We start from the raw sequence: 24,200 nt of genomic DNA on the forward strand, positions 1-24,200 counted from the left end.
GATGCTCCAGCTCCTCTCCTTCCTCCCCACCCTCGTCCCCCTCGTGCCCAGCAGTTCCAGAGGCTCCCATGGACAAACCCTGGGTCAAACACGAACCCGTTACTACCTTGGTGTGGGGAAAGGGCTTGTGCAGAGCCCAGCACAGTGACCGTCCAGCAAAACTCACAGACAGACACCACCAGCACAGGGATAAGCAGGAGAAAAATTTTATTTACATCTTTCGAGCAGCAGCACAGCGGTGGCCATTCCCCAGGAAGAAGCTGCAAGAGCAAACCGGGGCGCGGGCCCCCAGTGCCCCCCGCGCGGCACCTTGGTCCTTGCAGAACGGCCGACACTGGAGGGAACGGGATTCAGCACGGAGCACACGGCAGGGAGGGAAGGCGAGGGGCTGGGTGCATGCCGCTGCGGGGTTTGGTCTACGAAAGTGCACAGTACAACAATTCTTGTAGAAAAATCTGTCCCGAGGGCTGGAGGCATGCGTGGTCGCAGGGCTTCTGCATCTGCAGAAGGGCTCAGAGCCTTTAAAACAAGTGCTCAGGGGCTCTCCTGGGGCAAACCTAACTGCAAGCCCTGCCCTGGGCTGGGCAGCACATGGGGGATGGCTGCTGCTGCTCGGCGGGTGCCCAACGGCTTCTGGCTCCGTTATCAGGAGAGAGCCACGGCAGAGCAGCCTCTGACTGAGCCAGCAACCGTCAGGGGCTCCTCTGGTGGCATTAAGATGTGCTCAAGTTTTGCACAAGCAGCCAAAAACAAACCCCAAAGTCGGTTCCCCCTGCCCTGCCAGAGACCCGCTCTCCCAGCAACAAAACAGTGACACTTCAGCACCAGAAACTTGCCCAGGCCGCTCTAATTGATGCCACGGGGCTGGGGTAGCGACAGCTTTCCTGCATCCCTGCTACGCTGCCCAGCTCCACCGGGGCAAGCAGCTCAGCGAAGCGTTCTCCAAAGCGGATGCTAAAACTCAGTGCTTTTTTTCTAAACCTTTAAAAAATACACATCTTGCTTTTTTTCTTAAATACATAGTCTATAAAATAAGGCAACTCGAGGAGACCAGCAGAGCATCCCCACGGATTCGGTGCTGTGCCCCAGCAGCGAGCCCCCCGCGGGCTCACGGCACGTCCAGTTCAGAAAAGCTGGGGTCTGTGCCCAAAGCTCCTGCGCACGGGGCAGCAGCAACACCCGCAGGGCCTTTAAATCCCAGTTACACAAACACGTCTGGGCGGAAGGGGCACGCTGATGCCGTTTCAGACAAGGTGCACGCTGCTGAAACGGGCTGAGCATCGGGGCGCGACCACTTCTGGCAGCCCTCATGGGCATAAGGACTGACAGCGGGACGGCAGCGCAAGAGCCTGCGGCCACTGCGGGCGAACCCCTCCACAAGGGGCATTTCCTCGGGGAACAGCCCGGGCTTCCGCAAGGACCTCGGGTACAAAGGCAGCAAGGAACAAGGAATGACTCAAATTCTCCCCCAGAGCAAAACGCGTTAAAATAAATCTCTGGGAGAAGCTACTACAACACCAACATGTCTCACGGTATGAAAAGCGACGGGCAAGGTAAGCACGAGGAGTGCAGCTCTTCCCTGGCACCGACCTGCTCACCTTCCTGCTCCACGTCACACCAGCTCAGGACAAGCAGACTGTATAGCAGCTTTTCATAATGTGTTGTGTTTTTTTTTTTCATCTCTCTTTACAGAAAAAGCACAAGCGTGTAGTTTACCTCCCATGTTTTCCCTCTTCTGTTTCTATTACCGGAAATGTGATCTTCACATTTCTGAGCTCTGTAACGTGAACGTTTTCTGTTCCTCACCAGTTCCCACGGGGCTAACGCTCGCATTCTAGAGCTTTATTTCTCTAAGAAATAAATTTAATAGAAAATAATTTAAAAAAAACTACAACAGAGTGATCTGCAGTAAACAGTGCTGCGGAGCAATGGAATGACACGGTGTAGGCTTAGAGAGAGGCTGGGGTTTCATAGGGGGGTGGCAGGGAAATCACGGCAAGTTGTGTAAACCTGAAATAATCATTACCTAGGTTTGCATCGCTGATCTGTGCAGTGGGATCACCGGCAGGAATACTTTCTAGCCTCAGAAGGAAAAAAAAACACTTATTCTAGCAGACTTGACCTTATAAGCGAAGACCTTTTCACCCTGATACTGGCTATAGGTGTGTTTCCACAGCTGTTATCCAGCACGCCTGGGGAAGCGGCCATAGGTACTGCCTGATCACCTAATTAGCGTGAGCTAATAGCTAGCTCTGTGCGGAGAAACCAAACACGTTATCCCACCAGTTCCTGGTCCTCCGCCCAAACTGGTTAGTTCTCCTCTTCCGAGTGCACAGGGGGGATCCTGTTGGAAAGCAGAGCATACACGTACGGCCAGATCTTGTTGGTCTCTGTCCCTGAAAACGAGTGCAGGATACCCCTGCTCCTGGAAGAGAGTTGAGAGGAGAAGTCAGTGCCAGCAGCGCCCAGGGACGGGACATCTGCAGGCAGAGCTACTCCAGGGAAGCTCCCCGTGGCTTTCTGGGCCACAGGAGGGGCAGCGAGGGGTTAAACGTGTTCACACATGGGTGAGCCGAACCCAGGCGGCCACCCCAATCCCACCACACACCTCACAGCTCGCCTCCGTCCCCACTAAAGCACTCTGTAGGCCTAAGGCAGCAGGATTTATTCACATGCTTAAGGGCGTGGGACAAGTAGGGCCCTGCTTCCCACCCTGCCCAACGTAAGGGCAATTTTCCTTTTTAAAACGCTCCTCGCGCCCTTTCAGCAGGTCCTGGTAGCACCTCACAACCCCAGATCTATCCCCAACGTAGCCAGGGGATGCCTGCCCCGAAACAACAACAGCACGTGCAGAAGGGACAGAGCCTGAAGCGCGTCCGGCCGCTTACAGCAGAGCCCCCCAAGCCAGCCCTGGGCGTCGGCGCGGCAATGCGTGGTTAGAAGCTGCAACAGCTGAGCTCTGAGGGATGTTTTAAGGACGCAGAGTTACCGAGACGCTTACGACACAGCTTGTTCCCACGTGAGCAGCGGCTGGAGGACCCCTTCCCACCTTCCCCTCAAGCGTGGATGCTCCCAGCCCACGCATTTTCTACCACCCTTTGCTCTCCCTTCTTCCGCCCTGCTGCCAGCTGCCCCGTACTTCACCTAAAAGGGCAGGGCCCTCAGCCTGTTTTTTGCAGGGCAAACACACCGCTCCGGGCTGCACAGCACCGGGGGTTATTTAACAAACTCGTCCATTTGTGTTATTTTAAGCAGCACAGAAAGATGCTGCTGGTTTTGCGAGCGCAGCGAAGCGCTCTCTGCAAGGCCGCCGCCTCCGTGGACGCCGATGCGCTGCTGAGCGCAGCGAGCTGCCCCCCAGCGCCCAGCAGGGGCCGTGGGCACGCTGTGGTTTATTTCGCGCGGTCCCACTCACTTGTATAGCTCTATCACTGGCTTGGCGGCATCCTTGTACTTCCTCAGCCGGGCAGCGACCGCCTCGGGTTTGTCGTCCTCACGCTGGACCAGCGGCTCGCCCGTCAGGTCGTCGACGCCCTGCGGAAAGGCCAACGCCATCCAGGGGCTGCGGCTCCCCGGGGAGCTGCCCCCGCTGCCCCACGCCCCGGCTGCTCGAGGCGGTTAGGCCTGGGCGCCTTCGCACGGCGCTTGACACAAACCTCGCTTGGCTGAGTGCACGTTGCACAACTCCTGCGGGGCAGCTGCCAAGGACAAAGCCCTCCGGCGCCCGCGCAGCCCCTGGGTCTCACTACGTGGGATTTCTTCCCCAGTATAATTTAGGATCGTGCCAGCCCGCCCACGCAGCGCAAGGCGCCTCTGACCTTCGCCTCCCTCCTGACGGGCACGACCCCGGCGCTACGGGCTCTTACGTGAACGTGGGGCGGGTTGAACTCCATGTTGTAGACCCTGCCGCTCGCCGGGTGGATCCAGCGGGCGCTCAGGCGGTCCTTCAGTGTCTCAAAGGGGATGTTCAGGCTGATCACCAGGTCCAGCTCGCAGATCCTGTCCAGCGCCTCGGCTTGCCCCAGCGTCCGCGGGAAACCTGCGGGCACGCGCCGCGGCAGAGAGGGGCCGGGTGAGCGGCAGGAAAGCATCTGCCTGCCCGCCCCGCGGCCCCGGCGCTGTAAAGATAGCACAGCTCCTCGCTGCAGCCCAAATGGTGTGAAAGAGAGGCATCCACCAGATGGCTGTGGCAAAAAATAGCTCCCCCAGCACCGGCTCCCAAAATACAGCACGCAGGTCACTGCGGGCTCGTCTTCTCCCGAGAAACCGCGTCCAGCAGGAGGACCTGCCCCACCTCCCCGCCTCTCCAGGCCGCCACAGAGCTCGGCGAAGATCTGAAAAAGCCCAGGCTTTTTCCCAAGCAAAGAATTATGAGCTGAGAGCCCCATAACTGGGCTCAGTTAATGAACGAGTCGTTATGAGGAAGAATACGTGAGGTCCGCTTTACCGCGCCTAGTCGGGCTGTTATTTGCGTACGGACTGCTAGAACTAAGCCCGCTCCTTGCGCCTCGTGGCCCGGTGTTGGGCACAAAGCAGCGGCAGGACAGCAGCTCGTCCCCGAGCCGTGCTGCCTGCGGGTAGCTCCCACGCACCGCCACCAACCAGCCCAGAACGGCCCCGCGCTGCACCAGCCTGGATCTGAGCGCCGGGACACAGACGCTCGTGGATGTTGAAATACTTGAGTTTTAACGCAGCAAACGTACGTCTTTGTTCATACAGCGCTACTCACTGCACTGTGTGCCAAGCAGCAGATGAATTAAGTAATGTTATCATAAGAGTAATGAAATTTTGACAGCGAGGACTGAGTTTGGGGTGGCTTGTTCACCCACTTGCCTCTTTTTGTGACTTAAAAACTTAGGAAACAATCAAAGAAACTCTTTGACACAAGGAAATGAGGCTCGCGGTTGTTAGTTACTGGCTATTAACTAACTCTCCTCACGTTCCATGAACTCAGGGGCTGCTTCAACCCAGCCTGACCCCACAGGGCTCAAGGTCCCAGAGTGCTGCCGGACCCCCAGGGCACAGCTACTTGCCCCATCCCTCCCCTCCCCAAATCCCACAGCCCTTCAGGGCGCTCCCAGGCCACCATGGCTGTCCGCAGCGTCTCCACGAGGGCAGCCGGAGCTCGGGGCGAACTTTTTCTTATTTTTTAGCTCTGCAGCTTAAAGGTTGTGGAGCCCTTCCTCGAGCTCTTGGTTTACTGCAATGATAGGTGGACTTCGCGCTGGCCCCCGAAAGCACTGCCCCTGGGAGCAGTTCAGGGCCACCTGCCCCCACTCCTGCTGCCAGCAGGACCCCAAAAGGCACCTTTGGTCTTCTCTCTCCTGCTGCTGCAAAGCCATCGGCAGCACAATGATGTTTTAAAGGCCCCTGGGATGCTCCCGTCCGGGAGGCACTCACCGTCGAGCAGCCAGTGCTCCGCTCGCCGCTTCTCCAGCTCCGTCATCATCACGCGCGTGATGACGTGGTCCGGCACCAGGAGGCCTCGCTCGACGTACTGCTTTGCCAAGACGCCAACTTCTGTTCAAGTTAAAGGAAAGAAAAAAAAAAGTGCGTGACGTTTCTGCTAAAAAAACACCGCTCCCCCTCAAATTCTGTCTGCCCTCTGAGATCGCTCATCCGGGAGCCTCTCGGCAGCATCCCTGTCCTCAGAGGGGACAAATCTGTACATCTGCTGTACAAATAATTACACCGCACAGAATTACAGCGGCCGTCACTGCGCTTCGGAGAGGTTTCCAGTGAAGTTATGAAGACAAACGATGCGTTTGGGTAACGTTTGTACAGCCGGCAGCACCTGGCTCGGAGGAACCAAGTCTGCCTCCTCCTGCTTCCACGTACAGCCGTCCTCGTGAGAAGCTGGCACTCTCTCTTAGAAATTATCCTAAGAGGTGCAAATTCAAGACTTCACATGCAGGCCGCGGCAGTAAACAGGCACCACCAGGAAGCTCGTTTGAGAACACAAGCCTCGGAGCGCTCGCTACGGCTGCGGAAAGCAGAACACAGCTTTCCGTCCACGGGGCTTTAAGACTTCAGAGGCTCCGCTCAAGATGCACTCAGATAAGAAAACTGTTTTCCCAGATCAAACACCTGAGAACATGACTGCAGCGTACCTGCAGGGCGACTGCACCTGAGCAGGCTCCTGCTTGACTCTCCCCCGCATCAGCTGGAGCTGAGAAAGTGCCTCGGGGGCAGCGATGGTTCCCTGTGGCACGAACCCGGCCCGGATCCACCTTCCCTGCAGCCTCAGTCCCCCGGGCGGCCACCAGCAGGCTCGGTTCCACTTCCCCCCCCCCCCCCCCCCCATTTTTATTGCAGCTTGGGTACTCTGAACAGCGAGGAGGATTGCTGGGGTTTCTGCCTACCCCCCTGACCGGCCCCGCACAACGGGCATGGCCAGCACGGGGCAGCCGGTGAGAAAAGGGGCCTGAGACAAATTCAGCTGGGTCTTGCGTTACAGATCGTCCACAATTTTCTCTTTCTTCTTCTCTTAGCTCGAAGAAACTGTTTGGAAAATACAGCTACTCCCTGCCACCAGCTGGGGCAAGCCCTGCCCCTGTCCCCGGAGAGGCTCTGCCCCTTCCGTCTGCACGGGGACCAGACCCGCTCCCCTTCCCCGAGCAGCTAACGACGGTTGGAACCAAAACGAACATTTTTGCGTGTTTTCTAGTGAAAACAGCGCGTTTCAACCCTCCCAGAGCACCAGCCCTCCGTCTGAAGTCCCACGAGCCGTGCTGCACGGGGCCGGCTGCTGGGGTTTTGCACCGACGGCTGCGCGCGGAGGGAGGCGCAGGCGGGGCGATGCCCCCCAAATCCCAACCCCAGCGGGGTTGCCCATCGCCCCACAATCACAGCGACCGACGCCGCTGAGCAGCTCTGCCCGGAGCCGCAGCGCCCGCCCGGGGCAGCACCCGGAGCCTTTCCCGACGACAGGCTCGACGCCGCTGCCCGTACGCCACGCTCCTGCTCGGGGAAGCGCGCGGCGATGGGAAGGAACTGTTACGTCTCACGCGACCAGCACAGAGACCTCGTAGGGCGTAAATACCACCGCGGCCGCCCACGGTTTTTTAATATTTATTCACGTGCCCGCGCGCTGCCGCGTGCTGGCTGGTGGGATCTGGAGGGGGGCAGATGCTTCTCGCGGAGGACCCGCAGAGCTTCCCGGCACCCGGGACGTGCTGGACCTCGTCATCCCTGCAGCACAGCCCCACTCCCACCGCGTGGCTTCGGCGAGGCAGGCTTTACCTCGGGTTTTCCCAACCCACCTCGTGCGTTTCGCCAGCGAAGCGTGCCCCAGCCCCGAGCCGCGCAGCGGCAGGGTTTGGGCAGGGCTTCCTCAGCCCATGCACGGCATCTCCCTGCGGATCCTGGGCCCGCCGCGCGACGCTCGGGGGGTTCAGCCGCCTGGCCTGGCGCAGATCCCACCCAGGGGCCAAAATCCACGCTGCTATCGCTCCGTCCCGCTAAGCTAACGACTGCAGGACTTCAGACCCTGCTGTCCCCGTCCCTTCCCGGCGCAACCCCGCACCCGTGCCCCTGAGTCCTTATCATCAAAGCGGGTCCCGGCCTCCAGCGACGCCTCCCGCTGCGCCTGGGGGCTGCGGAGGCCGCGGGGGCTCAAGGAGAGGCTGTTCCCGAACACAGGGCGCAGGAGGCGGGCTGCGGCTGGAAGCACTGTGCGGGCGCGAGGGCTTCGCTTGCCAGCGGCCCCCTGGCCGGACACCGCGAGCTAACGTGGACTTTGGGCCCCCTGGGGCAACCTTTTGCAGGATTTCTTTATTTAGGCTACGGCAGCGCAGCGTTAATGGAGAGGAGGAGCTCCGGGTGGTTAATGCAGCACTGCCCGTGGTTATCTGCGCACCAATGTGGAACAACCCCAGCTGGATGGGGTCCTCGGAGCCCCCGAATCCACCTCCCCAATCCAGGGCTCTCGTTCTCACCCCGTCTCCGCCAGCCTGGCCTCCCTCCGGGGAGCTGGAGCATGGCACGGCCACAGATCTGGGGCCGTCACCGACCCCCTCCCAGCTGCCCTGCTTTTCCCCTCTCCCACCCCTTTCAGCTCATGGTTCCCGTCATCGCAGCACCCTTCTGCCCCCCAAAAGCGGGGCAGCGAGCGGAGCAGTGAGACGCCCACAAGACCCGGGCGTCTCCCAGGACGTGTGGTTTTGTTGGAATGAGCTGAGCCCTGCTGAGACCCCGGGACGCTGCAGGCACCAGAGGCAACGACCTGGGCACTGGGACAAGAACTGGCCGAGGAAAACGGTCGCTGCCCTCCAGTACCCCCTGCACAGCACCAAAAGCAGTCCAAACAAAGCACTTTTGCACAGCAGGGCAGTCACTAAACGAGGCACTGATTAACCAACACATCCGTGGCAGCGGATGCCCTCGCCGAGTCACTGTTACAAAACCCCAAGGGTTTCAGCGGCAGCGGCACATCCAGCCACCCCGCACCACGTGGAGCCACGGGGCTCGCTCTGTGCGGGATGCTCGGGTGTCCTCCGGCTTCCTGAGATGGGAAAATCACCTCCAAATCCACTCCTGCACGGCATCCTTGCCCAGAGGCTGCTCTAAAACCCCTTGGCGGGTCCCTCTGGAGGGCAGCGGGGTGTTTGTACGGCTGGCCTCATCTCCCCTACAACGCAAAGCCAGTGGCATGGATGACAAACTCAGGAAGGGAATTTACTTCCATCCAGCTTCCTCCAGAGCTGGCACATCGCTGCGTGGTCATGTAACAGCTTGTCCAAAGCAAATAGCTAAAAAAAAAAAGGAAGAAGAAGAAAAAAAAAACCCAACAAACAAACAGCTGCACATTAGTGAGAGCTATGACCAGCGGCGAAGTCAAAGGTGGCACCTGAAAGGCACGTCAGCTGTGTGAAATTTCGGCGGCTCTACTCCTGAGCAATCTTACCTGCCTCTCCACCCACGTTTCCCACCCGCCGCTGCACCGCTTGGTCCTCGCCCAGGTGCTCCGCGGCTCAGCCAAAAGAGTTATTGGGATTTTCCAAATTTCGAGCCTCTCCCCAGAGGAAATATTACCGTGCTTTTTTTTTTTATTTATGGAAGGAAATCTGGGTATTTTTAAACGAGCGTGCAACGCCCCACAGAGCACACAGCTCTGAAAGTTTATCCTCCCCCCCTCCTTTTTTTTTTTCTCTCCCTTTCTTGTCACACCTCTAAAAAGGCAAAGCGCGCCTTGTTCCTATGGGCTGTTTTGTGTCGTTTTATGGCTCCTCTGAGTCAGTTTCCTCCCCGGGCAGGTCTCTCGCACACCCGCCGCGAGCAGTGGCGCTGGCATTGCCCAGCCACGGCTGGGGGCAGCCCCGCGCCGCCCGGCTGCTGGCTCCCAAAACTTTGCGGGATCCGTTACCGGCTGGCCCCAGCGAAGCACAGCACAGACCGTCAGCTCTCCGAAGGGCTTCGGATGTGAAACACGGGGTGGGCTGGCAGCACCGCAGCCCCCAGCCTCCCTGATCCTGGAGGGGAGCTTAATAAGGACTCGGGGGTCACAGGGGCGCCCCGTGCCACCCCAGTGGCCTCACCACAGGGGCTGGCACGGCACGGCACGCAGTCGGGACACCCCACAACCCACGGCAAGCTTCCCCGAGGGCTTTCCCCGTGAACACGCGCATGTTCTCAGCGCGTCCCTCGCATGGCGGGTGTCGCGGCAGGCGCTGGGGCCCAAGCTGGGCGATTTAACCCCACTCCTACAAAACCCTGGCGGACGGTGAAGCTGACACGGGAGGGCCGTGACCCCGGGCGCCGAGGCCGGCCGTCGGTGCGCGAACACCCAGGGTTTTTTTGGCCGGGCTTCTCCCCAGCCGTGCCCACCCGGGGGGCTGGGATGAAGGCTCCCCCGCTGCGCCCCAGCCCGCTTTTCCCCGGCCAGCTCGGCACATCCAAGATGGAGGGAGCAGCCTAATAACGAAATCCAGCCTCAAACCCGGAGAAGGACGCGCACCGGCGGCCGAGCGGGGGGACACGCGGGGCCGCCCCGTCCCCGTGGGGCCGGCAGCGAGGCGAGGACCCCCCACGGAGGTTTCCCCCCGGGGCTCGCCCCGTCCGTCCCCATCCCCATCCCATCCCATCCCCGTCCCGTCGGGGCACCCCGGGCACTCACCGCCGCCGCGGCGGAGGCTCTCCCGCAGGAACTGCCCGCTGGAGAGGTGCTGCAGCCCGAAGCTGCGGGCGATCCTCTCGCACACCGTCCCCTTGCCCGAGCCGGGGGGGCCCAGCACCACGGCCCGCAGCACCTTGGAGGCCATGGCCGGCCCGGGGAGGGTCCCTCGGGGGGCACCGCCGCAGCACACCCCCCCGCCCCCCGCCTCACGCAGCCCGCGGGGGGGGACCCAGAGCTAAGAGGGGGGCACTGAGGGGGGTCCCCGCCGCCTCGCCGCCCCCGACGGGACCCCGCATGCCGGGGAGCCCCGCAAAATGGCGTGCTGGGAGGGGGCGGGGGGGGGGGAGCCGAGGCGAGCCGTGCCGAGCCGCTCACCCGCCGCCCGTACACATCAGCACGGAGCGGGGAAGGGGGGGGGGGGGGGGTGTACGGCCGCCCCCTCGGGCCGCCCCCTTCGGGCCGGGCACCCTGGGACTTGTAGTCCCGCCGCCGCCCGACGGGGCCCCCGCGGCTGGGCTGGGCTGGGCTGGGCTGGGCTCGGCGCCGCCTCACGGAGCCCCGGCGGCACGGGGAGCCCCCCCCCGATCCCCTCGTGTCCCCCCCCTCCCTCACACACCCCCGGGGGGCAGCACCGCGGGGGGCGCCCCCTCGGTGTGCGTGTGTGGGGGGGGGGGGGGGCACCCTGCGCGCCCACGCGTGAACGCCGTGCGCGTGCCCGCTGCGCGCGTGCCCGACGCGCGCCGCCCCCCCACACCCCCCCCCTCCCCCAGGAAGCGGCGGGCGCATCACATGGCCGCGCGGCGCTGCCATAAACACGCCAAGATGGCGGCCCTCACGCCGCCCGCCCGCCCGTGCTGCGTCACGGCGCCCCCCCCGGCCCCGCCGCCAGCCCGCAGGTGGGTCCGGCCCGGCCCGGCCCTGAGCGGGGCGCGGGGGGCGCCCGGCGGGGACTCTCGCCCCCCTCCCGGGCTCCCGGCTCCGACAGCGCGGCCGGGCGCGGTGCTTCCTTCCCCCCCCCCCCCCCCTCATTGCGCACTGCTATTTTGTGGGAGGGGGAGAGCGGCTGGGGGGCTGCGGGGGGCCGGGAGGGTTCCGGGGGGGGAGGCTTCGTGCGCGGCCGTGCCTCAGGAGGGAAGGGGGCGAGGCGCTGGGGGCCGCCGGGTTACCGAGAGCCCCCCCCCCCCGGGTCGCTGCCGAGCGCGCTCGGTGCTGGTACCCGGCCCGGGTGGGGAGGGGGCCGCGCTGAGGGAACGTGCCCGCAAAACAACGCGAAAACACGCCGAGTAACCGGCCCCCGGGGGCTGGAGGGGGAGCCGGAGCTTCAGGAGCAGCCAGGCCGAGCTGGGAGGCTTTCCGAAACGAGGGGCGGCAGCCTGCGCTGACGATCGGATATTCTTAAATAACCCCCGTGGAAATAACGCAGCGCCCTGGCCGTGGCGCGAGTCCGCGTGCTGGGTGCCGGGCTAGCTGAATGTTTTTTGTTTGCAAAGGCAGGGAGGGTTCTCGAGACGGTAACAAGGAGCCAAGTTCTGCGTTTTCGCACACCTGTTTGCACGGAGCCCGCCCCGCGTGCGTGGTCCGGCTGGAGCAGCGCGAGACTCGGCGCGTGAGGAGGCACAGCAGGTTTGTGGGGGACAGGAGCGGGGTCCTCTGGGGGAGAACGGCCCCAGCCCCGAGCACGTCGGAATAGGTGTGAGACAAACCGTCGGGGTGCCGGGGAGTTGGGTGGGACCGCTCACCTTTGCGGTCATGGATCTTCTTGAAGCAGCCTACCAGTAACCGCCGGAGCAAGGGTAAAATCGTCAGGCTCAGATGAAGACACACCTGAACTGCCAAGTAGCGGCTCTCCTCTAACCGCCTCGGCCTCCGAAATGTGGGATTCCCAATTCCGCTCCTCTTCCGTTCTGTTGAAACGGGTAGATTTTTTTTTTTTTTCTGCTGGAACAATGTGGTGTGAAAACGCTTCAGAGTGGCAGCAAATGGTTCGTTTGTCGGGCACGTCCCTTCCTTTCCAAAAGTCACAGCTGTACGTACAGATTTTCTCCAGCATTTTTTACAAAGTTCTTTGGTGTTTTTTTTTCTTCCAGCAGCAGATGATGTAATTAATTACAATTGGTGGCAAATCTGCAAGTTTTAGGGTATACGTTTAAGTCATCTGTGTCATCATCTGACGTCAGTATTGCATAATCTGTTGACTGTCCCCTTTTTATGTAATGTATGTTTGCAGTTTGTTTTAAAATGTACAAATATTTTTTTCCACTGCGTGCTTCTCCTCAGATATTTCTTGCTTGTCTCACCATTGCCCTCTTCCGTTAAAAACTTGTAAAACACTATTTTGGTAGCTGGATCCGTCTGAGCGTTACGCCTTTCTCTTTTAAAAACAACCTACTTAACATCTCCAGACATGCTCTTCCCCAGGTAAGTTATTTAGAGCAGTAAACCACGTCTGGAGTTTTTGCTTCCTGCTGTTAGAAGTACCAGAGCAGATTGTACTGAGGAAGTCCATCGGCATCATAAATTAACTTTTTATAATAACACGTTAACTTTTTCTGTGTAAAAAAAAAATGTGTTATTTTTTAAACTTAATTATTTCAGAGGTCAACGTGATTCCCTTAACCAGAGGTGTGTGCGTGTAGAAGTAGTTCCGTGATCTTCTCAGCAATACCTGTTTAAAAAAACAGAAAAAGTGGGGTGCAAAATACTGGTTGATATAAGTGTGACTTGCGGTATAAGTTTTGATTTCACAATTCTGTGTTTGGATCCTGTGACCTAAAAGTTCCAGTTGTGTACTTCAGCCCGCGGAGCCTTGAGGCACCCCTTCTGCCTCTTCCAGCTGCAGTCCCTCGTGAGCACAGCTGGCTGCTCGGCGTCCGGCGCTGCTCCCGTCGGGAGCCCCCTCGGTAGGCACAGGAGTGGGCGCCCGCGATCCCGGCTCTCGCGGCGCATGTGACAAACCCTGATGAAGCCCAGCTGAACGCGTTCGCGGCGCTGTAAAATTCCACCGCCTGCCAGAGTGCTCCGCTGCCTGGGCGAGCGCCTGGCGCGCTCGGTGCAGTATGCAGCGCGGTCGCGGTGTGGTGCTGCCCTCTACTCGTGCTGGTCGTGATCCCAGCCTTCGGCTGTCGCGCGCACGGTGCAGCTCCGCCGACTTAACCTGGCTCGCGGCCACGTCTGCCTGCTGACTGTCTGGTTCATGACATTCGGTTCTTGAGTAGCGTAAACCAAGCGCTGCTCTCTAGCTCCGGTGAGTTTAACGGGGAGAAGGGGTGCCCTCATTTTCTCCAGCGTTAACTGTAGAGGGGTAAGTTAACCTTTCTCCATTACATGCAGCACTGGCGAATTGGATTTTGAAGGCTGTTTTGGTCACCACGGTCATTAAGATAGCACTAATTATCTGAATAATTTTTTGAGCTGGAGCCCAACATGCAAAGCCACTTCAGTTAAATACTCCCGAGCCTCTCACCTGGCAGCTGGGCACCCGTTGAGGGCAGTTTGGGGCTCGGAGGCGTGCAAGGGATGAGAAGACAGAGGAAGCACCTGGCAGTGCGTGGAGGGGCCGCGATGACTGACAGGCTGCCCTGGCTCAGTTATCACAGTGCTGATGCTGTCTCTTGTAAAGGTACAGTACTGTGATAACTGAAGGATGGCAGCCATCTGAGCTTCACGGGGCCCGCGCCCACCGCGCCCCATCCCTTTGATTCCAGGAGCTGACGGACAGACGTACACACAACGTCCTGCTCAAGTGTCCTCGTTCTGAACATACCTTGTCATGTAAAAGTCACGGGTTAAGAAAACTTAAGATTGACTCGAATAAAAATTGTGCTTTACTGGGAGTTTGCCTCTTAGTTGTCTGTTTGACATTCCAGAAATGCCGTGCTTGAGAAGCTTCAATAAGGGTCCCAAAAGTGGGGTCCTGCGCGGCTGGGGGAGTATTTGGGAGAAGAGGTAAGGCAGTGTGGGTCAATGGGTGGTACCAGAAAAATGGGAACGACTGCAGCTATACAGTATCTTTGTAGATATGTTTACATATTTCTTGTTAAAGACAGCATGATTTTAGCCGGCTAGTGTCCCCACCCGCTCTGTTACGTGGGAGTGGGCAGAGGGGCAGGGCCCATCTCACATCTTCCAGCAGCCCAGGGCGATGCGGCTGCTTGCAGCGGGCACGGCAGGGAGGCGCTGCAGCCACGGTGGGGCGTCTGGTGCTCGCTTGGGGCTGGGGCTTCTCCGCCTTGGCCAACAAGACTGCAACTTCCTTGGGTAACTTCTGTCGCAGTTCCAAGAAAATACCTAGAAAAGGTTTTTGGGGCCCCCGCTTTTGGCGAAGCTCGAGTCCGTCGTCGTCGTGTGGGTGGCAAACCAGCAGTGCTGGGCGGCCGAGGTGTGTGCGTGTACCGGGGTCGTGAGTGGTGGGCAGCGAGCAGCCCTGTGGGGTCTGGTGTGAGCCCAGCTGGTGTGAGGGACCTGCTGGTGTGTTGGCATGTGCCCGTCCCCAGTGTCCCCCCAACCTGCTGGTGGGTGCCTGTCCCCAGTGTCCCCCCGGGGGAATGTCCAGTCCTCAGCCTGCAGAGGCTGGAGGCAGAAACCTGCAGAGGTTACGATTTATTCTTGATACTGACACTACCTGTGGTTGTTAACCCTGCAGCACTTAGAAGGCTCTTAATTCTGGACGGGGTGATTAATAACCGTCCGGGCCCTGCCCTGTGCTGCCCCGCACCGCTGCCGCTCGCGGAAGAGGATTAGCTCGGCCAGCGGCTGCTCCAACGTGGCAATTACACGCTTTGTGCTATTTCTCTGATCTTCTTCGCTGGAAGGTGTTTGCCCGAGCGTGCTGCTGGCTGCGTCTGCGAGCCCTGCCAGGGTCGGGGCTGTGCTGCTGCGATGGAACGTTTTGCCAGCGTGCGTCATTTACGCGGGGGAAATTATTACTGGTGGTGTGATAGCGGCTCAAGTCTGCGTCTGGAGGAGGGCTCTGTTGTACTAGAAACCGTGCAGATGATAAAAAAGACATCCTGCTAACAAGAGTTAAAGTTCTAGATAGATTAAAATCTAAGCAGTCAACCCTCGACTTCCTTTCTGCCTCTTTCCGAAGCTCGAAGGGACCCCTTGACCGGGGCAGGAGGAGCACCCGGAGGCAGAGGGGGTCACCTGGCAGCGGGCAGCAGCCGCGGCTGTCCCTGGTCCTACGGCAGCGAGACGCCTGCGCTGCCCCTTCCCGGCCGTGCCCTGCTCGGGGTTTGCTGGCAGCCTGCACACGAAGTCCCACGAGGGGAGATGAGGGGCTGTGGGAGCATTCGTGGGCTTGCAGGCGGGCACGGGCAGGTCTCTCTTCCCCACGGGGAGCAGCGTAACTGCCCGGAGGCAGATGCAAGTTTCGCTGTGGAGCGGGTGCACGGAATAAGGCTCCTTACCTGCCTAGCCTTGAGTCAGATTTCAGGGCGGATAAGCGAGCCAGGCTGCTCAGTGAGACGCGGTAACTGCCACACCGAGCACTGGTGAAAGCCAGAGTGAAGCTGCCAGCTGAAGTGACAGTGCCGCTGGGCTCCTGGTTGTGATTCTCATTTCCTGTTAAAACAAGCACAGCTTCGAGCCCTGGCATGGGACAGGAACTGAAAACGCTGTCTGTGCCTCAGAACGGCACCTCTCTGATCAGATTTAACGGGAGCCTTTATCTCCCTCTCTCGCTCAGTGGACACAGCGTCCATCTCTTTTCCTGTAGCTTCCGACTGACAGCATAATCGGACAGACTTATTATAAATACTTGTGGGTTTGCTATGTCTAAATATTGCTACACGCGAACAATGCAGCTATCAAGTCTTTTTTGGCAGTGGAACGCTTCCTCCCACGAACTGTGTTAAAGCAAGATGTAAACAACATGCACACAGCGATATATCACATCACTTTCTTCTCAAAAATAAGCTCCCGGAGGGCCGTCCGTTCTCTGATAAAACTTTCTGCAACGTATAAAAGCTTTGATGCCAAGGAAAGGCGATTCTCTCGTGACATTTCTCAGCTGTCATTCTGGACGGATTCGTTCTGCCCCAGCGGTTCTCAGGCTTTTTCACCAGGAAAGTCCCTTTTCCCATCTGGAGGCTGTCGCTGTCCCACCCACGTTTCGCCGAAGAACAGCAGCTCTGCTCCTGCCACATCTCCTCGGGGCCGCGAGGCTGCAGACCAGAACGGCTGCTCGGCTCCTGGCTCTCGTCCACAAACCATCCTTTTAGGGTAAGAAGTTCTGCTCCGAGGGAGCCGGCCAGCCACTATCTGCCTCTGACAACAGCGGGATAAAAGACATCCATTGTCTGCTAGCACTGAACCTTGGAACCAGGTGAAGGTTTTGCCTTTCCACTTTTTTTTCTTTTCTTTTTTTTTTTAATGTGACTTACTGTACAGCAGAAAGCATCAGCACCAACAGACCTGGCTGTGGTTGTACTAAAAGGAGAAGGAATCCATCCCAACAGAGTTCCAAGCACGCAGTTGTCGTTCCAAAGTCCAGCAGTGCCCCATATGAATCAGGCACTGTTTTAATTACTGTTCATTCAAATTGTCTCTGGCTAGCACGAAGCACTTCCACTTGAACTTTAGTCCAGGCCTTCTTGATTAAACATTTCTATAAATCAAGAACCCTAACTGCAACGTCTTGATAAGTGCAAGTATTAGTTGCCCTGGAATGTAACGATGACAAACTTGTTTTTAGGTCAGGTTAAGCAATTGCTGAATGTGAGCCTAGAAATGCTGGGCAAACTAGAGTGAAAAAATCAAACAAACGAAAGAAGCTGGTGAAGACTCCGGTGAAGCCTGGTGGAGTGATGAGAAACGTTACCAGCTCAGCCCTGCAACATTATTTTTCTTCAGATCCAAGGGTATTTGCTTGGCATACCAGCTCCAAAACAATCGCAGCTACAGCATGCTGCCTGCAAAATTTCACGAGCGTGAAGGGAATTCAGCATGGACTCGTGACAGGCAGGCTCAGCTCAGCTGTGGCGATATTTTCACCTAGCATAAAACCAGATGAACGCGTTCGAGCTGCGTTCCCCTCCAGCCGTTCCCAGCGGAGTGCCGTGGTTGTCTCCCCGCTCCCGCTGCCAGGTGAGGGGGGTCCCTCTCCACGTGGAGCAAACGCCGCAGTAACAGGGATGGCAACGGCACGTGCCTCCTACGGGGAGAAGTGCTCCCCGAGTGTGCTGCCTGAACAAAGGACGACGCGATCGTTTTTCCCTTCTGCATAAAATATTTCTGCCCGCATCTCATGTTGCTTGTGCACAAAGCACGCGGGGCTGGAGGGGGGGGGGTTGGGCACCGCTGAGCATTTGGGGGCCGAGAGCTGGCTGCACAGCACCCCTGCGTCCCCATATCTACCTCCACGTCTGATAGGAACAAATAAAAGTGTCTCTATCCAGCGCTGATGGTTCCTCCTGACTCGGATAGTGTGCAAACCCTAGACTTCTGTCAGTAGCTTGACTCACAAAGGGAGACTGGCATTAATCGATGTCGGGCTGGGGACAGAACTACTCACAAGGAGCTGGGTGTTGTGGCACAATACCAAAGCCACTGCTGTCGTGTCTGCGTTCAGGCAGGTGATAAATTCGGCATGGTTTGACTTGATACGTAGTTTGTTCTTCGTAACATTTCACAGGAGCAGGAGAGGGCACGGAGGTATGTGTGGATGAATATACTCCTACAGAAGGTCACGCTTTTGTATTGTGCTGATATTACTGTTTCTGGGACCAAACCTTGCGCTTTTCTTCAGATGAAAGGTGAAACTCTGGTCCCGGTCCCAGATTCCCCATTGACTTCAAGAGGAGGAGGGCTGCACTTGGTCTTCGTTTTAGAGATACAGGGGAAGGTTCACCTGACTCTGGGAAAAAACTTGTTCAGCTGTAGCAGAGAACAGGGAACAAAGAGGCGCCACTGCTGGCTGCGAGCAGGAGGTGGGCATGGGGGGCTCTTTCTGCCTAAACCCCTTGAGCACCCACCACACGCAGAGATGTGTTGGCACCATAGGTTCCGGCTTTTGAGCTAAAATAGCCTCTCCGTGGCCCCTCACCTCTTGCAGAGGGTGGTAGGCAGATTATTCCTTCTTGTTCCAGGCAAAAGCGCTTGGCTGTAAAGCCGAAGACCACGAGGAGCCACCAAGGAGAAGGAATACACATCGCAGGCACCTGGCAAATCCTCTGGGCCATGCTCCAGTGCTCACTTTGCATCAGTTGTGAGACACGTGCTCATCTCACGCGGACCATGCTGCGGAATTTGGGTTTTGGTTCTGGTGCGGCCACCAAGCCCTTGGTTTGTGTGGCTCAGGACATGTCCATCCCCAGTACTGTGCACGAATCGGTCTCCTTAAATTAAGGCAAACCCAGTATGATTCGGTGCTCTGCAGCTGCTGGCCAGCGCTGCCGAGGGAGCAGAGCAGCGGCAGCCCGGTGGCTCGGGAGGGATGGAGAGGACAGGAGGCTATCAGCGGTCCCACAGCTGCTCCTTGCCGCCGCCGCCTCCCCATGGTGAGCCAGAGAGCTCACTATCGATTGCCCTCCATTTTAATTAACTCCAGAAGCAGGCAAAGTACACTGAATAATTCAAGAGAGACATGTGTTTAAACGTTTGCAAAAGCCTCAGATTCTTCCTGGCTAAAAATAAGCCTGTGAGAGAGCAAATTACTGCCGTTAGAGGTGCTGGCAGATGGAGAGCAGAGCCACGGACCCCATCCTGGCACCGTCTTGTTGCTCCGCTCGAGCGGAGCCCAGCCGTGGGTCTCGTCCCTGCTGCTGGGACCAACCCGGGGGTGATGAGGGTGGAAAGTTCAAGGGAAAGCGTCCAGGGCTGCAGGCACAAGGGCAGCACCGGCCCAGAGGGTTTAATTCTGGTGCTAGCAAAGAGCCCTGGGGAAAGGGCCAGCAGAGGAGGTGAGGCTGGTGGTTTTGGTCGTAGCTCTGAAGTTCCCGGGGTTTCTCTGCTTTCTCTAACTGGGAGTCTCACGTCCTGTGGGTACGGAACAGAGCGTGACTTTAACAGAAGCACACAAAGAGAAACGCGACGGCGCTGGTGCCCTTTGGGTCAGCGTTTTGGAGCAGCCGAGCAGAAGCGGCCCTTCCCGAGGGAAGCGGTGAGGAGGAGGCAGCGAGGCTCCATGCCGACGTTCCTGACCACTGCCCGGGCTGGCCCGCCGATTCGGTGCATTTCATTTACAAGCGATTTCCTTAAACGTGTCGGCTTCGTGTTCCCAGAATGATAAAAAAATGCCATGTGTTGTTTTTGAGAGAAACTTCCATCCTGTGCAGAACAACAGCTTCTCGGGACAGCTTGTGGCGCCGCCCCTCCAGCATCCGAAGCCTTCCTGCGTTCTGGGGTGAAACGCAGTGCTCCAGGGGACTCTCGAAATTAAAGCTTCCAGAGGCCTGTTGCTAATGAAGCCTAATTAATTTTGGATGTAAATTGGACGTGCTGCTGCAGTTGCATTTGAATCCCCATTAAAGGAAAAGTCATTTTAATCAAACCCCACAGTGGGTGTTTTATCTGGCAATGATTAGAGGAGCACAGTGTCTGTTCAGCTCCTTCTTAGTCTAAGGATTTTTCACTTTTTTGCCCTTTTAACTCAGATAAATGCAAGGAAACACACCACAGCCTTTCAAAACTATTAAGTGAAATACAAAGCGCTTTGCTAAAGAGGCCAAGCAGTTACATAAACGGGAGACAAATCCTGCACTGCTTTACACCTCCCTAAGTTCCACGGAGTTTGACGGCAACATCAGCTCTTTTTACAGCAGTTTGCACCGCAACCCGAATGCTGTCAGAATATTCTGGCCCCACGGCTAACGATACCGAAATGCACCACAGCAATACGCTCTTACTGCAGCCCAGCCGTCGAACGGGCCCGAGCCTCACCGTCCCCACCTCTACGATCGCTGGCACTGTTCATTTCCCTCCAGCCTCGCCGTCCCCACCTCCACGATCGCTGGCACTGTCCGTTTCCCCCCTAACACCCCGCAGACGGACACGCAGCCCTGCTGCATGCGCTGTGTCCGTGCCGAAGCAGCGCGGCAGGAGGAAGGCAAAGACGGGGGCGCTGACCTCCTGGTGGTGGCACCGCTCGTCTCAAGGGGCTTGGAAAGTCCACAGATCTCCAGATCTGGAGTTTGCCGTCCAGCTCTTATTTCTGAGCCCCCCTGTGCCACTATTTTGTGATTCTTTGATTCTTTAATTCAGTGACTCTCTGACCGTGAACACCACCCTTCCTGGAAACATGACGGTAATTCTCCGGGCGACAGAAGGAAGGGGGAATACGGCGAACACCACATAAAACTGCTGCTCTCCAGCAGAGACCAAGGAGATGAGGAGTGGGGTTTGGAGCTGGCCACCACCACCACTCTGCTCCATTTCGTCCGGGACAAGCCACAGGCTTTGGGCTGCACTGGTTGCGCCGTGCCAGCCGCTGGTATATTTTCATCAGAGAAAGCTGAAGAAAATCCAGATAAGACTTTTGGTTCGGTGACAGGGAAGAACCAGAAAGCTGGCAACAGGAAAAAAAACAGCAGACAGATGCAGGTAGCAACACGAACGCTCCCGCTGCAGGACCGAGGCACGGCAGCAGCATCCCCGCGCTCCCGAGCTCAGAGCCAAGCGTGCGAGCTCCAGTCCCCAGCCAGGGAAGAGGGAAGTCGGGAAGCAGAGCTACGTGTTCGGCTTCCCACGCGGCTCTGCCAGCTCGCAGGCCCCGAGCAGGAAATCCCCCCGCAGCCTGGCTTTCAGCAGCGGCTGCCACAGCACCCTGGGAACAGGGACTGCTTTGGACAGGCACGATTTGAGCTTTTTTTCAAAGTAAATTTAGATCATCAACAAGGAGTACCTCGCCTTCCCAGACGGAGGTTGTTAGAAACCCCAGTTAGCTTTAAAAAAAAAGTGCTGGTGGTGGTTGGGGTTGAGAACGGTATTTAGAAGTAGTTAATTAGGAAGAAATAATTCCCACATTCCAGCTGTCTCAAAATAAATTCTCTCACTTGCTTTTCCAAGCAGAGACAAGCACTCTGAAAGCAGTGTCACAAACACGTTTTCACGCATGTTATGTGAGCACAGGAAGTTTAAGATAAATTCAGCAACAGATCAGATGAAAGGGCTTGTGCACTTGCATATCTATTTATACAGCCCCCGGGGCAAGTCCCACCCCGTCACTGCAGTATCCGGGGGCCTCGCACTCCCTAAGATATTGTGTGGTGATGGTGTGCGGTGCTATCCACTTCACCGATGGGGAGGCTTCGCAGGGAGGATGTCTTGCCCGAATTTCGCCGCTGCACCGCTGACAGGCATCCAACGGATGGTTTAGGGCTCCCTTTTTGCCTGGCCCAGCTCTGCACTGCCCCGCGGTGCTGGTCCTGCTCCTCCGGCCCCGTGTCCCGGCTGCTCCTCGCACTACGGCCGCGGGGCGAGCCCAGCCTGGCGTGCGTCCGGCTGGGAACAGCTCCTGCCATCTGCCTCAGGAAAAATAGCTCTGAGTGAGAAGATCAGTTTTGATGATCTTAAGGAAAAAATCCCCGACATGCTCTACTTTGTAACTCCCATCCCTGGAGGGAAAACTGGAAGAATGTTTTTCTTTGGGGAAAAAAAAAAAATTATAAAATAAACTCTAATTTGAACAGCAGTGAGCATAGCCTGATGCTCTGCAGAAGCATACAAGAGCACAGAAATTTATTGCCAGTGTACTTTCTAGTGCCATTACAACGTAAGGAATTGCTGACATTGAAAGGCAGAGGCCAGTTTTACACCTTACATAGCTCCTCCGGCTTCCCTGCCTCCTCCTGATCTTCGCTAGCACGTTTGAGAAGAACCAGACTCCAGACGTACTGCCAGGAACAAACCAAAGACAAGTGAAACCGCTCAGATGGTGTTGAATCACATTTATGTAAGGGTGCAGTCAATTCCAAGCTGATGGCATCAGCGATTTATAGCACTTTACTGTACGCAGAGCCACTTGCTGTAGTTTGAAGCGCTATGGAAAAAAAGTTTTTTTTAACATTTATACTGTTTTAAATCGTGTGAAAACCTCACCTTTTCAAAGATAACCAAAGCAGAGGTGATGTTTGGCTTCTGGAAACTTGAAAACTGAAGTAGGGGAAAATTTGTACGTAACTGCCCACCCTCTTCTTTAAAGAAGGCTGTAAGAGATAACTCGTTTGAATTTCATTTGAGTTTTAATTCACAAATACCAAGAAAGTCAAGTCTAGATATCTACTTTTTTTTTTTTTTTTCTTGGAGGACATCAGTGCTTCCTGGAAGTTGCAAAATAAAGAAATAAGTAAGATACGAAGCAATTCGTCCGACTTGTCGCTCCACCCCAGTACGGTACTTACAGGGGTAGGAAAAAATGTTTTGCATCAAAGACCTTTTCTGCAGCTCTTTGCAGGCCCACTCGCTTTATGAGCAGGAAAACATACTCAGCTACAAGTGCCTGTGATTAATTCCACAGAGAAAACCACTTTCAATGTTTTAATATAAAATTACATCCTTGCCATAGGATGGTGTGTTGTGGTGAAAGCAGACTGGGGGGTCTGAGCACTTAGCCTGCTTTCCCAAGGAATAGGTTTTCTGAAACTGCAGTCTGTCTGTCCGTCCGCCTGTCTGGCAGCCTGACGTCCCCACTGACAGCTTTTGAACTCGTTGGTCGCTTCCAGTCAACTTAGCAGGGAGATGGCGGTGTTAAAAATACTAAATTCCTGAAGATTTTTGTGAAACTGATAGCTGGAAAGAGCAGAGGGGTGTACGTCGGTGCTGCCCCAATGAGGAAAATGGGCAGATCGGTCACTACGTTTGGGGATGGGCAGGAAATCCTGTTATTAATAGAGTTTGGGGATTAATTTCTAGAAGCGCGTCGATTTCACCGAAACTACATGTCACAGAACAACCAGCAGAAATCAGAGGACACCACAGTCCTGAAATTAAGGAGAAAAAGCAAAAAGCTCATGTTGTAGGCAGGGCCAGGAGACTAAACACACAGTTTCTGTAAGACTGTAGGTGCCACAGGAGCCCAGCCCCGTTTTTGGAACGGAGGTGTGTGAGCACATGAGAATTTAGCCCTCTTTGAAGGACGTGGCCCTTGGGAGCCTGGGTCACCCCTGGGCAAGGTCTCGGACTCTGAGCACTGGTTTAGATGGGGGCAGAGGTAAAGCTGCTCTCCTCTGAGCTGCGGCTTCTGTGAGCAGCCCCGGGCTAAGCCCCTTATGCAATCCTTCCGTCACAGCCTTCTTCTTGGCTTTGGTTTGATTTGCAGCTCTGATGTGGATTTAAGGACATTTGCAGCATCAGTAGCTGTGCCGGGAAACGAACACTGACTGTAATGCATAAGTAATAGAGATCTGGTATGTTACGAAGCATGAAAACTCACCAAGGAAAGCTGATTTTATCACCATGCAGGCAGAGCCGCAGAAAGGGCTAGCAAGAGTCAAACAAAATCAACGGAAGTGCAGCCCTGTCAGGCAAATCAAGGGGGAATGCAGAATAAAAAAGCAAGAAAAAGTCAAGGCCTAGAGCCATGGCATGGACGCAGGTGCCACCAGCTGCAGCCACAGGTTTGACCTCTCTCCTTCCGACCTCAGCAAAGATCACCAGCACGGTGGAAATGGGGCGAGACCCCAGTGCTCTCTGCTCGGGGCCATACCCGTGCACCCAGAGCACTGGTAATCCAGAGACAACAACGCCACGTAGCAGGGAAAAAAGATGAACACCGTGAAATAGCATCCGAATTACACTTTGCTGTTTCCCTGACAGCTCTGAAAAGAGGGGCGGGGAAGTGCTGGCTTGTTTCCTCTTGGGAGAGGGGAGAAAAATCCATGTCCATCTATCTTTAGTTTGTAAACTACAACCACACGGACATGCGCATACGTGCAGTGATGTGCAATCAGCCCCCGCCGCCCAGCTCTGGTGTGGGAGATGAAAAGCCTTGGGGTGATTTCCAAGGAGAAAAGCTTTGAAAATCGGGATAGCCAAAGCATGAGGCAGATGAGTGGGTCAGCGTATAAACACTTCGTAACAGCAACGGCACTTGCGCACCCATGTACTGTTGGTGCGTGAGAAGGCCTCGACAAAAAGATGCCATCAGCGT

General features: G+C 56.8%; 1 protein-coding gene and 2 long non-coding RNA genes across 3 annotated transcripts; 1 reads left to right on the forward strand and 2 right to left on the reverse strand.

Moving 5' to 3' along the window:
* Positions 1-190: 190 nt before the first annotated feature.
* AK4 (adenylate kinase 4) lies at positions 191-10,512 on the reverse strand. Its single transcript, XM_080603539.1, has 5 exons — positions 10,115-10,512; positions 5,401-5,520; positions 3,867-4,039; positions 3,416-3,534; positions 191-2,425 (listed from the first exon to the last, which is right to left on the reverse strand). Exons 1-5 carry the CDS (start codon positions 10,257-10,259, stop codon positions 2,311-2,313), a joined length of 672 nt encoding a protein of 223 aa, XP_080459665.1. The 5' UTR covers positions 10,260-10,512; the 3' UTR covers positions 191-2,310.
* Positions 10,513-10,862: 350 nt separating this feature from the next.
* LOC308199411 lies at positions 10,863-12,445 on the forward strand. Its single transcript, XR_013954621.1, has 2 exons — positions 10,863-11,010; positions 11,605-12,445. It is a non-coding gene; the product is annotated as an uncharacterized lncRNA (long non-coding RNA).
* Positions 11,984-22,463, reverse strand: LOC308199412. Its single transcript, XR_013954622.1, has 2 exons — positions 15,523-22,463; positions 11,984-14,401 (listed from the first exon to the last, which is right to left on the reverse strand). It is a non-coding gene; the product is annotated as an uncharacterized lncRNA (long non-coding RNA).
* Between the last annotated feature and the right edge of the window lie 1,737 nt (positions 22,464-24,200).

This window comes from Anser brachyrhynchus (genome assembly GCF_964034855.1).
Source record: "Anser brachyrhynchus genome assembly, chromosome: 8".
Taxonomy (NCBI): Eukaryota; Metazoa; Chordata; class Aves; order Anseriformes; family Anatidae; genus Anser; species Anser brachyrhynchus.